The sequence below is a fragment of the Agelaius tricolor genome, unplaced genomic scaffold (assembly GCF_023055355.1).
Source record: "Agelaius tricolor isolate 1412-34295 unplaced genomic scaffold, bAgeTri1.0.p SCAF_58, whole genome shotgun sequence".
NCBI lineage: Eukaryota > Metazoa > Chordata > Aves > Passeriformes > Icteridae > Agelaius > Agelaius tricolor.
In genome coordinates, this window is record NW_027269318.1 from 1,896,450 (window position 1) to 1,916,542 (window position 20,093).

Genomic DNA, 20,093 nt, shown 5'->3' on the forward strand with positions numbered 1-20,093 from the left:
TGCGGAGCGCGTGGCAGGAGGAGCCGGGCCCTGCCCCTCCCGGAGCCCCGCCCCCAGCCCGGTGCCCGGTCACACCGGGTGCCGCCACCTCCCCCGACCCGCGGCGCAGCACAGCCGGGACGCCACGGCCGCTCACAGTCTTTCCGCTTTAATCGGAACGGCGGCGAGGGGTGGTACCCCCAACACAGCATCGGAACCCCGGCACAGCGGGGAGTGCAGCCACCCCCAGCACCGGGACCGCTTGGGGGCACTGAGCTCCCCCGGCACAGGGACCTCAGGAGCGCATCCCGCCGGCACCAGGACCCTCGGCACGCCAGGGCTCATGTCCCTCCCCAGGCACCGGGACCCGGGAGCAGCCCCCGGGAGGGGCCAGGCCATATTCCCACGAGGAGAAGCTCCGCGGGCACGGACACCGGCTCGGGCAGGACCGCACCCGAGGAGCTTCTGCACGCGGAGTGGCTGGGGGTATGCTCCATGCAGGGACAGGGGGCACCGGGACCCCCCCGAGGTAGCTGAGCCCCCTCTCCCGCCACAGCCTCTGTGTGCATACAGGGCGTGGGTGGGCACCTGGGCCTGTGGGGGACACAGTCCGGGGCCAGTCCCGCTTCAGGTGCAGGGCAGGCCCCACGTGCCCCAATATGATGTGGGCTTAATGCAGAGCCCTCCATGTGCCAGGCGGGCTGGGCAGGCCCTGAGGGTCCCGCGCATCCCTGGTGTGGGTGCAGCCGCGCTATCTGCGGTACATGGCGAAGGCCACGAAGGTGACGAGCAGAGTGAGGCCGGCCAGGCAGGTGGTGGCGGTGGCGGTGAAGACGTGCCGGTGCTGCAGCTGCAGGTACCAGAGCAGGGCCAGCAGCAGCACGAAGAGCGGCAGCGCCAGGCTGCCCACACCCAGCGCCGCGGGCGCGGGGCTGCGGGGGCCGGGGCTGCCGGGGGCCGTGGGGGCCGCGCTGGGCGGCGACAGGTGGCAGTGCAGGACGCTCAGGTGGCCCAGGTGCAGCCCCGCCAGGCTCTGGGTGTCGTCACGCAGCAGCTGTCCCTGGTAGATCAAGCGCACCTGCTGCTCCTGCCCCGGGAAGTAGGTCCTGCAGGAGACAGGGACAGCGGTCACACCGCTGACAGGACAGGCCCCTCTGACCCACCTCCTGTGCCCACCCCGAGCTCTCACCCACCCGCACAGCTGAGTCTGTGTGTCCCCATCAGCCGCTCCGAGTGTCACCTGCCAGCTCAGTTTCTTCATCCACATCCTATGGGTGTGCCCACCCTGACCCCCGCCCTGCCCTGCACACCTGACCCCACACACCTGTGCCTGTCCCAGCTGTCACCTGCCGGGACAGTCCCCTCTGTTCACCCCATGCCATCGCACCCACCGTGACCCTCCTGCCCTGCCCACACACCTGACCCCACACACCTGTGCCTGTCCCAGCTGTCACCTGCCGGGACAGTCCCCTCTGTTCACCCCATGCCAACGCACCCACCGTGACCCTCCGGCCCTGCCCACACACCCGAGCGTGCCTGTGCCCATCAGCGACCCCAGGTGTCCCCTGTCAGCCTGGGCTGTCCCACGGCCCCGCCAGGGACAGGCACAGCCACCCGGGCACAGCTACCCGGGCACGGGCCGCTTGCCCCGGGACAGCGCTGTCCCCTGCCGGGTGCTGCGGGGAGGGGCCCGGGACCTCCGGCCAGGACGAGTCGCCGCTGCCCGCACGCCCTCACCTCTTGAGCGCACCGACGGTGTCCCCGGGGCGCACCCGCGCCAGGCGCTCCGTGTCGTTCAGGAACTTGAGCCGCAGCACCAGCGTGGGCTCGGCGGGGCCCTCGGCGGTGGCTGCGGGAGGGCTCCGGTGCCGCAGCCCCTCCGCCTCATCGGAGGCCGCCGCTCCCTCGGCCGGGGCAGGGGTCGGGGCCGGGGCCGGGTTGGGGGTCGAGGCCTTGCGCTCGGCGGGGGCCGTGCTCGGGGCCGCCTCAGCCGGCGGCGTCGCGGGCTCGGGGGCGCGCGTGGAGGCCCAGGCGAGCCCCAGCACGGCGGCCGCCAGCAGCAGCGCGAACAGCACCGTCACCTCATCGCCGACGCCCTCGATGAGCGCCATGGCGGTGGCAGGACCGGGAGCGCAGCGGGAGAGGGCAGTGGGCGGGCGCGGCCTCAGCCCGCGGGGCCGCGGGAAACCGAGGCCGGGGCCACGGCCGCACCGGGCCGGGCTAGGGCCGCCATCGCGCCGCTTCCGGCCGGGCGCGGGGGGCCATGGGACACGTAGTCCTGGCTGTAGGAGCCATAGCGGGGCGTGGCCGCCGCGCGGAGCACGCCGGGAGCTGTAGTTCTGGCCCAGCGGAGGCGCGCCCCGTGCTATCCCAGTTACTCCCAGGGTGATCCCATTCCCTCCTAGACACTCCCGGTACTATTGCAGTAACCGGCAGTGTGTTCCCAGACGCTGCCAGTAGGGTCAGTTCTCCCCAGCATGGGCCCAGCTGCTCCAAATACGATCCCAGTTGCTGCCAGTATGGTTTCAGTTGCTCCGAGTGTAATTCTAATTAACCCAGTTAACCCCACTATGATGCCATTTGTCCCCAGTGTAGTTCCATTTGCTACCAGTCACCCCCAGTACGGCTCCAGTCACTCCCAGATACTCTAGATACTGCCAGGTTTAAATTCCTGTGGCTGTGTCACTTGGGGACATGGGCAGTGGTGGCCATGGCCATGCTGAGGGTGGGTGGGCTCGGGCATCTTCAAGAGTTTTCTGCCCTCAGTGATTCTGGAGCTGTGAATCCCCAGGAGTGCCCAAAGCCACCTGCAGACTCTGATTAAAATATTTTATATTAGGTGAAAAATCCTTAATTTTAGGTTAAAAATTGTTAATTTTATGTGAAAATGTCTTAATTTTAGGCTAGAAATTGTTCATTTTAAGTGAAAGATTCTTAATTTTAAGTGAAAAGTTCTTAGTTTTATGTCAAAAATTCTTACTTTTAGGTGACGAGATCCAACCATGGAGATACAGAAACAGGGATGGGAGAGATGGGAACAAACTGACTCTCCCATAATGGCCAATTGTGGGTGGAGGGGAAATTCTGGGCAACAATGTCCTCTGTCCCCAGGGTGTCCCCTCCACGGGTCCCTCGCTGCTGTGGCACTGATATTTCCTGGGATGAGATCAGGAGGATTTTCTCCTCCATATTATTTTTCCTGGGAAAAAAAATCGGGATGAAATCAGGACAAAACCAGGAGGCATCAGCGAGCCAGGGCAGCCCCTTCCTGCTGAGGGTACCTGGGGCTGGGCCCCTCCCAGGAGGGAATTCCTGATTTCTGTGCAGGGATTCTGGGGGGGACCTACAGGTGAGGGATCCCTGCTTCAGGTGAGGGATCCCCGCTCCAGGTGATGCAGGCATTCTGGGGGGAGCTCCAGGTGAGGGATCCCTGCTCCAGGTGAGGGATCCCTGCTCCAGGTGAGGCAGGGATGCTGGGGGGAGCTGCAGGTGAGGGATCCCCGCTCCAGGTGAGGCAGAGCCCGTGTGAGCCGGGGCTGCCGAGGAGCCCAGCACATCCCCGGCTGTCATAGCAGTGGATGTGACACAGCAGCAGATTTAAAGCATGGCTGATCCCTGCAGGCACAGAACGGGATTTATCCCTTCCCGACGACGACGTTGGAATGAGCCCGGATCCGCTGCTGGAGGGGCTGTGTCTGCTCAGATTTGAGGGTTTATCCCGCGGTTCATCCCCTCCCTGATAAATCCCCTGTCTGCTTGTCACTGCGGATTTGTCTGGCTTCAGCTCCCAGAGAGTGAGACTTTTCCATCCTCCCTGCCTCGATTAAGAAGCTGTTTAATATTTCCCTGAAAGTGCTTCCCCAGTGCCATCCAGCCACCCAGGAAAAAGCAGATTGTGCTCCTTAACTCTGCTGCTGAGGAACCAGGAAGCATTGGTGCTGCCCTGCCCAGGGCTGCTCTGAATCCCTTGCACTTTTCAATGCTCTCCTGAAAGCCTGGTGCTCCAATCTATGGCCAGTCCTGGAGGTGGGAGTACCCTGCCCTGCCCTGCCCTGCCTGGGCTCTGCAGGAGGCTCTGGGGGGGGGATCCCAGGGTCAGCAGGGTGGGGACCCCAACAGTGACACCCAAAGGTGTCCCAGCCCCTTCCTGCAGCTCTGCCCTGCTGGGGCTGGGCTGTGATGGTGGCTCTGCCCTCCTGGGCACAGGGGAATCCGGCAGTGCCCGGCCCCTGCAGGACTGAAACATGTCCAGGGATGAAGCTGGGAAGTGAATGGAGCCCCAGGAGCAGCTGAGGGAGCTGGGAAGGGGCTGAGCCTGGAGCAAAGGAGGCTCAGGGGGCCCTTGTGGCTCTGCACAACTCCTGACAGGAGGGCACAGCCGGGGGGGTCAGGCTCTGCTCCAGGGAACAGGGACAAGAGTAGAGGGAACGGCCCCAAGTTGTGCCAGAGGAGGTTTAGGTTGGATATTGGGGAAAATATTTTCATGAGAAGGGCTGCCCCATTGTGTTTCTGCCAGGGTTCATGGTCCCCTCCTCCTGGTTCCTCTTTACTCACTATTTCACCTTCCCTCAGCATTTGTCTCTGTTTCTCCCCCATGACTGGGCTGAGCCCTCCTGTCCCACAGGCCTTGCTGGGATTGCTGTTCAGGGCCTCCACAGAGCCCAGGAGGGTTTAATGCCCCTTGTTCCATTGTCAGCCTCTTTTCCCAGAGCCCACACCATCAGACAGCCCAGCTGCTCGGGGCTGTGACCAGAGAAGGTCACAGAGGGATCCTGCCCTGGTGAGGCACTGGGGACACTGGGACACCACCCCAGATATTCAGTCCACCCTGTGGTGGCCCTGTTTGTGCAGAGGCAGCGCTGATGGGAGCCATTCACCCATCCCAGAAGAGGATGCCGGGGCCCTTCAGGGTGCCTGGAGTGGCACAGGTCCCAACGGTCCCCAAAATCCACAGGGTGGCCTGAGGTGGCCGGTGGCATCGCAGTGGGTCACAACAAGGGACACAGCCAGCTGTGGTCCTGCATATACCTAGCAAAAGCTAACAGTAAGGTTAGGACTAAGTCTTTTGTCCTTGGGTGTGTGTGGCAGCCATCTTGACACCTTCAGCGTCATGCTTTTTATAAGCTACAAGAATGTAAAATTTGGTGGGTGATTGGTTAATGATTTATCATCATGGTTTGTATTTTTGTTTGGTATTTTTTGGGGGGTTAGTTCTGGGGTTAATTCTATGCTTGTTTGGGGGTGGTTGTGGAGTGATGATGACAGTTGGTTATTGTTTTTGATACTAGGAAATATAGAGGAAGGTTAATTGAAAGTGTATTGATGACAAATGATTTGGATAATGCTGGCCACCCCACGGGGCCAGCAGCTGAGCTGTGTCCCTGGCCCAGCAAGGGACATGACTCTGGCTGGGACATTGCCCCTCTCTGCCCCTCTCTGCTCCCCCAGAGCCTGAGGCAGGGCACAGAGGGACGTTCCCCTACAGCCTTGGGGCAGGGCACAGCAGAGGATTTCAGTTTGCCCCCGGCAGCCGCGTGCTGTGGATCTGGGGGGATTAGCGGGGCAGCCTTGGTGCTCCAGAGTGAGATCAGAGAGCTGCAGCCATTGCAGGAGAGCTGCTGGCTGACCCCTGCCCAGAGAACAGTCCCTGCCATGGAGGGTGACATCAAACACCTCTGGCCCCAAACCAGCGCTGCCTTTGGGAGCAGGAGCCACAGCTCTGGTGGGGGCACAGGGGGACAGGCAGCCCCAGCCCTGGAGATGGATGGAGTTTCCTGCTCCCCTCGCTCTGGGGAAGAGGAGCAGGGTCCCCAGCAGGGTCCCCCAGCTGTGCTCTCAGCTCTCCCAACATTGGTGTCCCCACAGAAAGAAAGCCCCAGTTTTTATTGCAGAAGGGATCAAACATCTCAGTGTCCCAGGGCCCTGAGAAGCCATAAAGGGCTGGGGAGCCCCCGGGACCCCCTCTCTGCCCTTTTTGCTCTGACACTGACTGAAGCTCAGCTCTGGGCCCTGGCCTCCCCTCAGCTCTGTTCTGGGGGTGCTGCTCCCAGTCCCCCATCCTGGGTGGACACTGGGATTCAGCTGTGGGGACCCTCCTGCTGCCCCCCACGGGCCCTGGCACTGTCTGGTGTCACGAGATGGTTTGGGTGGGAAGGGACCTTCACACCCATCCTGTCCCACGCCACTGCCATGGGCACCACAGGCACCAGGGTGACTGCTCTGGGGGTGGGAGCAGCGGCAGGAAAAGGAGGGGGAGGAGGAGGAGGCAGCTCCTCTTGGCAGCAGCGCCGGTTTGAGGCACTCAGGAGCTGCAGCATCAGATGGGAGGGCTGCAGTGGAGCAGAGAAAGTTCGGGATCTGAGGGTGAAACCCATCCTGAAAAGCAGTTTACATCTTCGAGTGGCCTGTGTATGCAGAAGGCAGGTGGTGGCCATCCCTGAGGGAATGCTTGCTCCTGAAAGCCTCGGCTTGTCCCCACCCGCTCCTGCCTTTTCAGCATGTTGAAATTCTCTCCCGGGTTTTCCCACCCCTTTGCTCAGCCCCAGCTCCATCTGTTTGCTCTGATCCCTCTGCAGCACTCCAGGCTCCAGTTCCCCAGTGCTGGTCCTGGTGCTGCCTGGGGGTCCTGCTCCACAGGGCTGGCAGGGACAGGGCCCTCTGTGCCCGCTGGGGCTGCGTGATGCTCCAGCCCTGTGCCCTGTGCCCTCTGTCCTGTGTCCTGTGCCCTGTGTGTGCCCTGTACCCTGTGCCCTGTGTGTGCCCTGTGCCCTGTGTCCAGTGCCCTGTGTGTGCCCTCTGCCCTGTGCCCTGTGCATGCCCTGTGCCCTGTGTGTGCCCTGTGCCCTGTGTGTGCCCTGTGTGTGCCCTCTGCCCTGTGCCCTGTGCATGCCCTGTGCCCTGTGTGTGCCCTGTGCCCTGTGCCCTGTGTGTGCCCTGTGCCCTGTGTGTGCTCTGTGCCCTGTACTCTCTGCCCTGTGTCCTCTGTCCTGTGCCGTGTCCTCTGCCCTGTGCCCTGTGTGTGTCCTGTGCCCTGTACCCTGTGCCCTGTGTGTGCCCTGTGCCCTGTACCCTGTGTCCTCTGTCCTGTGCCGTGTCCTCTGCCCTGTGCCCTGTGTGTGCCCTCTGCCCTGTGTCCTCTGCTCTGTGTCCTGCTGGCTGTGGGGGGCGGTGGGACCCTGGGGTCAGTGCTGGGGACACTGGTGGCACAAGGACACCCCAGCTGTCAGCTCAGGGCTGTAAACACCCGTGGGGTCTGTGCTGGGGACACCGGTGGCACAAGGACACCCCAGCTGTCAGCTCAGGGCTGTAAACACCCGTGGGGTCTGTGCTGGGGACACCGGTGGCACAAGGACACCCCAGCTGTCAGCTCAGGGCTGCAGGGCAGGGCGGGCATCGCTCATCCCTGCCGGGGAGAAGGAAAAAGAGCAAGACAAGAGAGGAGGAGCAGGAGGCAAAGGGGCAGGGGGTGTGGGGAGGCCAGAGCCCACCTGTCAGGGGAAAGGATGGGCTGCTGCCTCAGCCAGCTGAGGGCGAGGGTGAGGGAGGGATGAGGGATGATGTCCCCTCCCTCACCAGAGATAAATCCTGGAATCCCTCACTGAGAGGGTGCTGTGGTAAAGGCGGCTGCACCTGGGGTGTCTGGACATTCAAAGGTGCTGAAATGGAGACAATTTACAAATGTTTGTGTGATAACTGACTGAGGGCAGTGTTTAGTGGGGTACTGGGGAGAAATTCTTCCCTGTCAGGGTGGTGAGGCCCTGGTGCAGGCTGCCCAGAGAAGCTGTGGCTGCCCCATCCCTGGGAGAATTCAAGGCTTGGAAGGGGGTGTGGGGCAACCTGGTCTGGTGGAAGGTGTGCCTGTCTACAGCAGGGGGGAACTGGATGGGCTTTAAGGCCCCTTCCTACCCAAACCATCCTGGGATGATGAGGATGGTGATGTTGATGCTGGTGATGCTGATGGCAAAAGATGGAGAAAAAGGCCCTGAGCAAGGACCAAGAGACCCAGACAAAAAACAGGCTGAGAAAGACCATTGCTCAGCCAGGCACTGTTGTGTGGGGTGGTGGGATGGCCTTGCAGAGCCCACGTGGATGCAATCCCCTCAGACTCATAGGGAAGCTCCATAGGGAGCAGAGCTGCGACCGACAGATCTTTCAAAGACCTTTGGGAGCCTTGGGGAGCACGCAGATGGCTGTGTAGGTGAGGGGAGCATGCAGGGTGAGGGGAGCCCGGTGCTGTGACAGATACAGATTTTCTAAATGCTTTCAAAAAACCCTCATAAAAATTGTTTTCTAATAAACCCCTTCTCGTGGCAGAGGCAGTAGGGATGCACTCAAGGAATCCTGGAAGGGCACAAGAAGGAGGAGAAGAGGGCAGGGAGGTGCTTCTCCCACCCACACACCCAGCACCCACTGCCGAGGAGCCACAGAGGATTCCAGAGCCGCAGGCATTTAGAAACTTCCCAGGGCTCTCTCCTCCTCCTTTCCCTCCTTGCTGTCCTCTTCCTCCTCCTCCAGCCCCTCCCACCATCACCCAGAGAGGGGCAGAGGGTGGGAACCGGCCCCCAGCTGCCCCCTGAGCCCCCCTGGCCCTGGGGCACTGCTGCACACCATGACTCTGGTCCCAGCGGGACTGAGGGAGAAATCCATTGCAATCCTGATTCTCTCAGCTGCTCACCTTTCTGTTCCTTCTCCTCTCCCAATTTCCACTTTTTTATTTAATCTGCCAGGGCCCATGGTCCTGTTTTGTTACATTTCTCAGCCATTTGGCAGATTTCAGCTAGTCCCCAGTGATGCCCAGGCGAGCTCCCTGGCTCCCACGGTGCTGCCGGGGGCTGCCAGCCCTGTGCCCATCCAAGCCTTGCTGTGCCCCAGTCACCCCATGCCAGCTGATTTAGGGATGGGCACAACGGGAGGGGTGTAACCAGTCCCTGCCCAGCAGGCATCCCCTGAGATGGCCGGGCTGGCACCAAGCTGGTGCCCCGGGCAGCTCCATCATCGTGCCAGCCCTGGAGCAGCCTGCACTGGGCACAGAGCAGGGGACAGCACTGGGCCTGTGGGCAGGGGGTGACAGGGAGGAGACCCCACACAGGAACTCCTCAGGACCGGTCCTGTCCCACAGCTGCACCAGTGACTTGGGGTGATTAACGACAAAATTACCTCTGGAAGGCAGCTGCTGGCAGGGCTGGCACAGGGGGTTCTCAGGCTGGCACAGGGGGTCACCAGGGTGGCACAGGGGGCTCCAGGCTGGCACAGGGGGTCTCCAGGCTGGCCCGGGGGGCTCCAGGCTGGCACAGGGGGTTTGCAGGCCCGGGGGAAGCATGGGCACGGGCAGCAGCACACCAGCGGTGTCCGGGATGGCCGCGGTGGGATGCTGAGGGGCGGCAGCCGGGACTGGTAGCCGAGCAGGGGCCGGGCAGGGGGCAATGCCCACCACCGTGGTGCCGGGCGGGCAGGGGCCGTGGCGGAGCGGGCAGGAGCGGCACCGACAGCGCTCCGCTCCCGGTCCCGGTCCCCCACTCCGCTCCGGCTGCCCGTACCCCCGATCCCCTCCCGGGGCCGTTCCGCTCCCCGCTCTGCCCGGCTCGTTCCCCGCCCGCCGCGGGGCCGGTCCCGCTGACGCGGGCGGGGCGGGGCGGGGCGGGGCGGAGCGGGCGGGAGGCGGGCGGGGGCGGCGGCGGAGCCCGGGGACCCGCGGACGGACGCGGCTGCGGCCATGCAGCGGCTGCCCGGAGCGCCGCGCCGCTGACCGGCCGTGCCGCCGCCGCGATGAACTTCCCGGGCGGCGCCGGGCAGAGCCCCGGGCAGCAGCAGAGCCTGGCGGCGCCGGGCGGGCCGGTGCCGGTGCCCGTGCCCGGGCCCTCGGGGCCGCAGCCCGGCGGGCCGCCCCCGCCGCAGTTCGGGCTCTCCAACTCGGCCGCGATCCGCGCCGAAATCGGGCGCTTCGAGTCCGTGCACCCCAATATCTACGCGATCTACGACCTCATCGAGCGCGTGGAGGACCTGGCGCTGCAGAGCCAGATCCGCGAGCACGTCATCTCCATCGAGGGTGAGCACCGGGCACCGAGCGGTCACCGGAACGGGCACCGAGCGGCCCGCCCGCGCCGCCGCCTTTGTCCCCGCCGCCGCTGCACCTGCGCCCGCTGCCGCCCGCGGGGCCCGGCGGAGCCCGGCCCGGCCCTGCCCGCGGCACCGGGATCGCGCCGGGCCCTGCAGCGGCGGGGCCGGGGGCGCGGGGGGCCGGGCGCGGCCTTCGCGGGCCGGGGCTCACGGGCTGCGCCCCCGCCGCCGGCAGCGCGGCCGGGCACGGCGGAGCTGCGGGGGCCGGGCGGCAGGCAGGGAGCGGAGGGGACCCGCTCGTCAGCCGCCCCCGCCCCGGCCCCGTCCGGCCCCGCAGCGATGGTGGTCGCGGCCGGGCCTGCGCAGGGCCGGGGACTCCGCCCGCGGCCTCTGCCGGGAGCGGCGGGCGGGGGCGGGCGCTGGTCCGGCAGCGGGCGGGGGGGGCTCGTACCCGGCGTCGACGGGAACGGATCCGCCGGAGCCCGTTAACATTAGAAATGCAGAACACTGCAGCCCGGGAGCCGGCAGCGAGGGGAGGGATGGAGCCGAGCAACTGCAGAGGAGCTGAGGAAATGCAATGGAGCCGAGGGGCTGCGATGGAGCCGAAGGGCTGCGATGGAACTGGGGGACTGGGATGGAATTGGGGGACAGGGATGGAGCCGAGCTAACTGCAGTGGAAATGCAATAGAGCCGAGGGGCTGCGATGGAACTGGGGCTGGGATGGAGCTGAGGAAATGCAATGGAGCCGAGGGGCTGCGATGGAGCTGGGGGACAGGGATGGAGCTGGGGGACAGGGATGGAGCTCGGGGACCACCGTGGGTGAGGGACCGCGGTGCAGCCTATGGGCTGAGATGAAGGGAGGCTGGGATGGGGCTGCGGGCCGGGATGTGCGAGTGGCTGCGGTGGAGCCGAGGGGAGGGGAAGGCTGATGGAGCTGTGCTCAGGCCCACCGTGGGCCGGCAGGCTGCTGCAGCCCCAGCCCAAGGGTCCCTCTGCTCTCCAGTTTCTGCAGCTGGCCCGCAGCAGGGAAGGTGCCTTTGGGCTGCGTGAGGAGCCCCAGTCCAGCCCGGTGCTGCCATTTCCCTGCCCTGGGTTTTGTTGTCCCAGCTTGGTGGCAGTGTGCTCAGCTCCGTTCCTGCTGCCTCATGCCAGGAATGTCACTGCAGGGGCACACGAGGGGCTTTTGGGGAGTGGTGGCCCCACTATAAGGGTGCTGGCCACCATGGTGATGCTGCATGTGAGCAGCAGCCTGGCTGCTTCTCCAGAGGCCTGCATCCCACTGTGGTCCTTTTGGGTTTCTATGGAAAGGAGGAAAGGAGGATGGCCTGTAAGAACAGTCAGACCTGTAAGAAGAAAGGTTGCATGGGTTGAGGGAACATAAATCCCAGAATTTGTTTTATTGGCCTTGTGGTGCAAGGACAAAGGACACTCAGTGGAGTTAAGACAGGAAGGATGTAAAAACCCTGTGCTGAGGCTGGAGGGGCCTTTCCACGTCTGTGGAGGTCTTCAGCCACAGAAAGCTGCTGGGTTGATGGAACTGGAGGAGAAGAGCAAAGGGACTCAGGCTGGATGGAGATGGGTGGCAGTGCAAGGCTGGCACAGGCCGTGGCAGTGGCTCAGTCCTATAATGTTGGGTCCCACCAGTCCAGCTGGGGGAGTCACAGCGGGCACATGGGGGAGGACTGTGCTGTGCCCCTTCCCATGGGGCTCCTGCAGCTCTCCCTGCTTTGTGCCTCTGATGACAGCTGTGGTGGGAGCCCCGAGGTCCCTGGTGACATGATCTTACCGTGAGTGAGGTTCCTGTGCTGTGGGACAGAGGAGCCGCCAGCTGGGACACGGGGGGCTGTGCCCGGGGTGCTGCCAGGGTCACCTCTGTGGGCAGAGCCCTGCCGGGCACCGTGCCCCTGCCCCCTGCAGGAACCCCCTGGGCGCTGGGTGCGTGTCCCGTCCCGCACCCCCAGCCCCAGAGCGGGTGCTGGGCGCGGGTGGGAGGCGTGCGTCTCTTAGCAACTCCTCTGCTGCGTGGTTCCTCTGCTGCTGGGAAGGTGTGAACGCACACACCGGCTTCCTGCCTGCCTGCTGCTGCTGCTGAGCTGCTCGGGGCTTCCCAAAACACCCGAGTCCCCCAGAATGAGGGCTGAGGGGTGCCCTGCTCGCCTGTGGCCACAGGGCTCGCCTGTGTCCAGGGCTGTGGCATGGATGGTGCCAGAGGCTGCGCGTCCTCGGGGGCCTTGCCTGCTCAAGCCACGACCCCATCCTGTCTCTTCTGAACCTTTCCTGTGGATTTGTAGCAGGAATCCCACAGATTTCCTTGTCTAGGCTGCATTCCCTTAATACCTGCCAGGCACTGGGATGGATCCTGATCCTGGTGAAATGTGTGCTGTGTTTACACAGTTACCTGTGACCCGTTACCAGGTGTGTGTGAGTGAATTAACAGGGGTTAATTAACGGCTGGAAGAGCCTTGCTGGAGATGTTATCATTCCATGGAGTGCCTTGGTCTGGGAGGGAATTTCCTTTTAAACTGCAGGTTTGGGGCTTACAGATACAGAAATATCTGAAAGAGGGGTTTGTTTGTTGATGTTCCTGATCTGAAAATCAGAGTTCGCAGTCTGAAAATCCACAACAGAAGTTGCCAGTGAAACCCCAAATTCAATTTCCTAAAACTTGAGCGCTGGGTCTTGCAAGACTTGCTCATGTGCTCCTGCCAGATTCCTTTCCTGTAGGTAATTCCTTCATTTTTGAAGGGGAAAGGTGGAAGGCAGTACTGTGCTGCAGTGGGGCAGGGGGTCCAAGCTGCCCAGCCTGGGCCAGGGCCACCAGTGTCCCTGCAGGGGTGTCACCACAAGGGTGCCAGCAGTGGAGTCGGGGCCGTTGGCAGAGCTGTGCAGAACTGGGGCTGGAGGGGGGTCTGTGACAGTGTGGCTGTGCTGGGAGGGGCTGGGGTGGGTGTTGGGGGGCTGCTGCAGCCGGAGCCCTGCCAGCCCCCAGGCTTGGGGAACGAGCCTTTCTTGAGAAGTTTGCAGCCCACGATGGGGTGGGAGCCAGCTGCGCCTGCTCATGGGTCGGCATTGGTGGTGCCACTGTGGGAAGAAAGGGAAATCTGCTCTGTTTTGGTCTCCTCCTGGAGCTGGAGCTTTGCTGGGAGGCGATGGGGGCTGAGGGGACTGGGGCTGGGGAGATGGCAGGCTGGGCTGGTCGCCAGCATCAGCTGCATCACAGGCAGGACCTGGAGTCTTTTGGTAGTTTCTAACCACCAAATTTGGACAGATTTTCAGGGGGCTTGCAAAAAGCGATTCCCTCATCCCAGGCTGCTTTCCTTGCCAAATTGTGGAGACTGCTGCAAGCTGCTGAGTTCTATAAAAGATTTCATATCTGCATAAAGCAAAACCATACCAACCTGGGGCTGGTGCAGCCCTGCTCGCAGTAAATGTGGCCTCCAACGTCGTGACTCTGGGACAGGCTGCAGACAGAACCGTGTTAATAGAGTTTGTAATTAGAGCAGTAATTGCACAGTGCCTAATTTCTTTCCTAGAAGTGAACTTGGAGCAGTGACCAGAGCGTGGGTTTGAGGAGCACGAGCAATGTCTCTGGTGCAGGGGTTACCTGAGGGGATGCAGGACAGGCTGCGGCAGCATGGGGATGCAGGAGCCAGCACAGACCCATGGACAGCTGGGACAGGCAGCACCAGCAAGGTGGAAGAGCCAAGGATCATGATGTGGGACCAAAGAGATGGTTACACAGAGGTTTTCTGGGTGTGTAAAGTGGTTGAAGGCAGGAGGGAGAGGTAGAAGGGAGATAAGAAGTAGGTGAGATTCCCTCAACAGAGCTTTTGCCAGATGATGGGAATTTTCTTCTGATGTTTGTGGTTGTGCACATGCCTTGCAGCCTACCTAAAGCTCATTTCTCTGGGAAAGCTTGGAGAAGGTTTGAGCCATGGTGAGGATTTGGTGTCCAGGGAGCAGCACCAGGAATCTCTCTGTAGTCAGCTTTACCTGGAGCACATGTTTTTAACCTTAATTGTCCTTCCTCACCTCTCCCACCTGCCTCTAGACCCGTGTGGGTTCCTCTCTGCAGTTTAAGAAGCAGGGTTAGTTTGGGCAAGCTCTCCTCTACAGTTTGCAGCTGCTGCTGCTCTGGCAGAGGCTCGGGATGAGAGAAGCCCTGCAGAATGTGTGTGATGGCTGGGAGCAGCCTGGATGTCCATGAGTTCCACATCTGCTCTGCCAGGCAGGGGCTGCCCCACTGCTGGCTCTGCCTCACTCCAGGGCCTGGCTGTTGGCTGGACCATTGGGTCACCTGGTGTAAATAGTCCATCCCAGCATTTTAGCCTTAGAAAACAAGGCCTCTGGCTGAGGCCTGTTGGAGGAACAGACCTGGGCCTCTGCCTCAGGAGTTTATTCCATTATAACCCGTCTTGCTGTCAGTAAGTGCTGTGACTTTTCCAGCTGGCATCTCCAACATCCTGGGTATTTTCTGCATTTCCCTCTTAGAAAGGGGCTGCTTTGATATTGGGCATTTTCCTGTTTAAAGCCACTTGCACCAGTTACAGAGGCCACTTTGCTGTCTCTGTTTCTCATGAATTAAATTGGCTGAACTTCATCATTTTGTTCAGTTCCAGCACAAGTCTTCCAGCCCCATGCTCCATCCTTTCCCAACATCTTTTGAAACTGGCTCCTGATGTGCTGATTCACAGAGCAGACTGAGGCAGGAGCTGCCTTTGCTGCAGGATCTCCTGGAGGAAGATGAGGACCCTCCTCGCTGGGGGAGCCCCACACTGCCAGGCTGCACTCAGGGCTCACCATGTCTTGGCTCTGCTGAATCAGCCTCGAGTAAATTACACCCTTTGGGAAGGAGAGCGTTCTGCTTAGCCAGCTTTTCCCTGCTAATTCCATGACCTCTGCAGAAAACTGCCCTGTTTGTGTATGCCTGTGAGTTCCCCAGGGCTGGGAAACCACAGGCCATGGTGCTGGGGTGCCGTGGGGGGAGCTGCAAACTCCAAAGCCATGGGCACATCCCTGCTCCAGGGCCAGAGCTGGGCATTCTGGGCAGCTCTGTGGCTTGTGCTGCGTTACCCCTGCATGCAGGTAGTGACCACTCTGACACTGGGGTCTCCAGATTTGCTGGAAGTTAAGTGCAAAGGTGGTTGAAAGAGCACAAAATGGGAGGTTGGGCAAATCACAGAACCAGAGAGTGGTTTGGGTTACAGATCATCTTGTTCCACCCCCTGCCATGAGCAGGGCCATCTTCCACTAGACCAGGTTGCCCCAAGCTCCATCCAGTCTGGCCTTGAACACTTCCAGGGATGGGGCAGCCTCTGCTTCCGGGAGCAGCTTGTGCCAGGCCTTCCTCACAAGGAAAAATGCCTTCCCAATATCCCATCTAACCCTGCCTTCTTGTCTGTGAGAAGCCCTTCCCCCTTGTCCTGTCACTCCAGTCCCTTATCCTGAGTCCCTCTGCAGTTCTTCTGGAGCCTCTTTAGGCACTGGAAGGAGCTCTAAGGTCACCCTGGAGCCTTCTCTTCTGCAGGTGAACATCCCAGGTGAACATCCCAGGTGAACATCTCCAGGTGAACATCCCAGCCTGGCTCTGGAGCAGAGGGGCTCCAGCTCTCGGAGCAGCTCCTGTTCTGACCCTGCACTCTGTGTTTGGGTGAGGGGTGCTGTGGCCTCAGGGCCAGCTCCCAAGAGAGGCTCCAAGGGCACTGGGAAAGGCTTCCTGGCTGCCTTACCTTCCTGCTGGCAAGGGAGAGCCCTGGCTCCTCCACCACTGCCTGTGTCCTGGCCTGGCTGAGGTCATTGCCCTGCTCGGCATCTCGTGGTGCCAGTGCCTGGCATGAGCAGCACAAGCAAAGGATCTGCTTGGAAGGAGTCCTGGAGCAGATTCTGATGCAATGGGAGATGTTGGACCTCCAGGAGTGATGGGCAAGAGCCAAAGCACAGCTGAAGGAGCCTTTAGCACGCTTGAACAAATACATCCCCTGTTTTTACTAAGTTTTGTGTGCCCGAGTCAGCTGGAGGCATCTTTGCCAGGTGCAGCTCTCACCTTTCTAAGCTTACAGATGGAGAATCTGGTCTTGGGGAAGAATCAGAAAAGGCCATTCCTTGATGCCCTGATTGATAGGAGGTGGGAGAGGTGGTGGAACTGCAGCAGGAAGGCTGGAGAATTGTCCTGATGGCTGGGAGCTGAGCAGGATGGAGTTGCAGGTGCTGTGCTGGGGGAGGTGAGGGTTCCTGGTGCTCTGGGGGCAAGAACTCAGTACTGTGGCTAAAGAGGAAAATTGGGATGTGAAGGGGAAGAACAGGATTTGGAGGTGGGGTCAGGAGAGACTTGGGAATCTCTGTGGCTGCAGTTTCAGTTCCCTTGATCCAATACGAGCGTGGTTGCTACGGGCAGGGACAGTGCGGCTCTTCCCACTTGGCAGCTCCTCCTACCCCTCCCTGTGATCAGGAGCTGCTCTGGCAGGAGCCAGGCCAGTGTTGGTTTGGTTCAGTCAGCTCTCAGCTGCTGGTGCTGTGAGCACGAGGAGGGGAGGCAGCAGGCCTGGCCTGTGCTGTTCTGTGCTGTGTGGCAGTGGTGGCACAGCTCCCTGTGCCAGTGTGACCGTGCCAGCAGCTCCAGCAGGACCTGGGGAGGAGCTGGCAGCCTGCTGCCTGTGCCAGGGACACGCTCTGTGTCTTTGGCCAGCGCTGGCTGGTCTCCCTGTGCTCGCTGTGGGTCGGTGTGATGCCACTGCTGGTGGCTCTGCCTTCCCAACACAGCCATTGTGGGAAGTCCTGGTGTGACTCTTGTCTCAGCATAAACCCCCGATGTCTCAGGAGTTTCACAGCCTCGTGCACAGAGCCTTTTCCAGTTCAGGGGTGCTCTGTGCTGGCTGCTGCTCCATGCAGCCATATCCTGCTGACCTGGCCCCTGTCAGAAGGGCCAGCAGTGCCCCTGTCCTCAGAGCTGCCTCTGCCGTGGCTCTGGGGTGAGCCCTTGTGCGCTCCTCCTCTGCTCGGGCTGGAGCTGCTGGGAGTACCTGGTGGGAGCAGTGAGACTGGGGCCAGCTTTGCACCGTTGACTGTGAATCATTCAGCTGCCATTCACTTTCAGGAGCTTTCCCAAAGCTCCTGACAGAGCATCACCCCTTTCTGCAGAGACCCCTTCCAGTGCTGGGCACTGCTGGGCTCTCACCTCCTCTGGAGTCCCACTGAGATGGGAATGTCAGGCATGGCTGCATCCAGGCTGGTTGTTCTGAGCTAGTGATAGGGCTTGCTTGATTTGGGTGGCCAAATTGGAGCTAAATGATGTCTGATCTGGTCCCAAACTGTGTTTCCAGCTGGGCTGGCCGACATGGGAGGGTCCTATGCTGGGGAATACTGGCTGTTGTGGTGCCTGTGGCAATGGGGCACAGCCTTGGGGCTGAAATCCCCTCGTGGCTGCTGTGGATGTGGGGGCAGTGGGCAGCAGCCACATGGTCTGGAGGAGCAGCTGTGGGCTGAAGGGCTGGCACAGAAGCCTGGCTGCTGGGAACTGAGGGATGCCAGAGCTGCCCCAGCCTGTGATCAGAGCTCTGCAGCTTGATGGGCATCTCGGCAGTGCCATGATGCTCTTACTGCATCCCTTCCTCTCAGGAGGGGGCCTTGCTCCTTGTGATCCCACCTTGCTGCTTTGGCATTGGATTCTTTTTCAAAATTGTTCTCCAAGGCTTCCTGCAAGTGGTTATCTCTCCGTGCAGCAGCTGCAGGGTTGGGTGTCCTTGTCTGTTGTGTTCCTGCTGGCCGTGCCCTTCATGGAAGAGGCGCCTGTGCTCTCACTCCTGCTGCCTCCTGCAGCTCTGGGCAGCACTGGGAGCACAGATCCTGTGGGTGCCTGTTCAGGTGGATTTCCTGAAGTGATGTAGTGAGTGCAAGAAATCTCCTGGGGTGGGAAAGGTAAAAATTAAGATAATTTTAGCTGCTTCCAGACTGGAAGGAGGGTTGTGTGGTTAAGATCTGTTGCATACCTGCTCACCTCTCCTGCCTCAGTGATTTTCGGACCTGCTGTCCAATTACAACCAAACCCTACTGCTGCTGAATTCCCACAAATCCTAGGAAATAGATTTCCAGACAGAGCAGAGCACCCCTGCTCGTGGCATGCAAGAGGGAGAGGGCAGTTTGCATCTGTCCAGGGTGTGTGGCTGCATCTCCACTCTGTAAGCCCTGGCTGAGTCACTGGGGAATTCCTGCCCGGGGTCATGTGTGAGATCTGGTTCTGGCCATGTGATCTATGTGATGAAATCCTCTCCAGCCTCGGGGCCCTGTGCCACGCTCCCAGCTGCTCTCCTGCTGGGGCTGGAGCTCCAGGGTGGGAGCTGCTGACTCTGGGTTGCTGTGTGGCCAGCGTGGGTGCTGACCCTGGCTCCTGCAGTGGGCTCAGTGCTCCCTGGCTCCTGCTCCTGGTTTTGGGCAGCTTAGGGTACTTACCCCAGCAGTGACTCCCGTGGTAGGGAAAGGGGTCTGGCCTTCCTTTGAACAAGGGACTTGAGTGACAAGGCAATGGGGGAATTCAGCTTTCCATGCAGAGGCAGGGTTAGATGGGATATTGGGCAGAAATTTTTCGCTGTGAGGGTGGGGAGGCCCTGGCACAGGTTGCTTAAAACAGTTATGGCTGCCCTATCCCTGGCAGTGCCCAAGGCCAGGTTGGATGGGGCTTGGGGCACCTGGGATAGGGGAAGATGTTCCTGCTCATGGCAAGGGGTGGCCGAGGCCAGTGCTGCTCCTGGTGGGAGGTGGGTGCTGCAGGGCACCGTGGCCCTTCTGCTCGAGGGTGGTTCAGTGGGAGAAGCTGCTCCTGGTCCTGGCTTTTCACTGCAGTCACCCTTGGAACCTCACCTGGTCCAGTCCTGTGTAGGGAGCACAGGACAGGGCCAGCTTTGCCGTGGAGGGCTTGGAGCTGATGAGCATTAGGGGGGCTGTGTCAGGACATGGACCTCCCAGGTCATCCACCTCACCTGGGGTCATTTGGGTGTTCCTGGTGGGCGCAGAGCTTGGGGGAGCTTCAAGGAGCTCTTTAAAGGAGGAGAATAAAGCCATTTCAGGTGGTTTACACAGAGCTTTTCCAGCATGAAGCACAAGCTGGAGGAAGCAGGGAGGTGTTTGCTGTAATTCAGCATCTGGGAAGGGGAGCTTCTGCCAGGCTTTGGGAGGGAGGCAGTGGAGGCAGGATGGTTGTTATGGAATGAGGCGTTTGGGAGGGGGGAGACACGCAGCTCGCGCCTGACGTGACAGAAGAGGAGGGCCCGGAGGGGGACTCAGAGCGAGCTGAAGAGGGAGGGTAGGGAAATAAATCCAGCAGCAGCAGTGCTGTGGCTGAATAGGGATGAGGCAGGGTTTTATGGATTATAGGCACTCCTTGGGAAAAGAAGCAGTAGTGGTCAGTGCAGAGTGGACACTGTGAGCCTTTGGCTGCGTGGCCAGAGGACAAGGAGGTTTCAAGGACTGGAGCTTGTGTGATAAGAAGTGAGGAGAGGAAAGGAGAATCCATGAACTCTGACTGACTGAGTCGTGTCCTCAAGTCCCAGACAGGGTCTGAGTGATGTCCCTAGTCCCTGTGCAGCAAGGGCTTGGGGGGAGTGGGACAAAGCTGGGATTAGCAGCAGCTCTCTTTAATCATGTGGACCTTGGGCTTGTGGGTGCACACTTGAAATGCTGGAGGGGAAAAGAAGCTGAGACTTCATTTTGGACAGGAGACAGTCCAGGAATAGAAAAGCAGAACTATGAATCATCACACAGAACTGAGGAATGGCGTTAAATTAAAGGCTGGCTGGAGGAAGCGTGGAAGAAGAAGGGAAGGTGCTATGGGCAGAGCCATGTGAGACACCCAAAAAACAGCATCACTGGAGGTGGAGAGTGAGCATGGTCTGTCTGAGGCTGGTGAAAGAAGCTGTAGAGAACCAGGAGGAGAACAAAGAGGATAAAAGGATTGCTGGGGTCAATGAGAACAAGGTGTTGTGGCCAGTTTGGTTCCTGAGAGAGGAGCCTCAGGGTCCAGAAGAGCCCAGAATCTGTAGGTGAGGCAGGAACAATCTTGTGCAGAC

General features: G+C 60.8%; 2 protein-coding genes across 3 annotated transcripts in view; one reads left to right on the forward strand and one right to left on the reverse strand.

The window, feature by feature from the left end:
* Positions 1-132: 132 nt before the first annotated feature.
* Positions 133-2,247, reverse strand: TMUB1 (transmembrane and ubiquitin like domain containing 1). The gene is made up of 2 exons (XM_071456452.1): positions 1,717-2,247; positions 133-1,085 (listed from the first exon to the last, which is right to left on the reverse strand). The coding sequence occupies exons 1-2, from the start codon at positions 2,088-2,090 to the stop codon at positions 731-733; spliced, it is 729 nt and encodes a 242-aa protein (XP_071312553.1). The 5' UTR covers positions 2,091-2,247; the 3' UTR covers positions 133-730.
* Positions 2,248-9,620: 7,373 nt separating this feature from the next.
* Positions 9,621-20,093, forward strand: part of AGAP3 (ArfGAP with GTPase domain, ankyrin repeat and PH domain 3) — a 108,771-nt gene continuing 98,298 nt past the window's right edge. The window contains exon 1 of one of the 2 annotated variants that reach the window (XM_071456458.1): positions 9,621-10,024. In XM_071456458.1, the coding sequence (XP_071312559.1) occupies positions 9,745-10,024 (280 nt within the window). In that variant the 5' untranslated portion in view covers positions 9,621-9,744. The remainder of the gene's footprint in view (positions 10,025-20,093) is intronic. The other variant, XM_071456460.1, reaches the window with a different exon arrangement.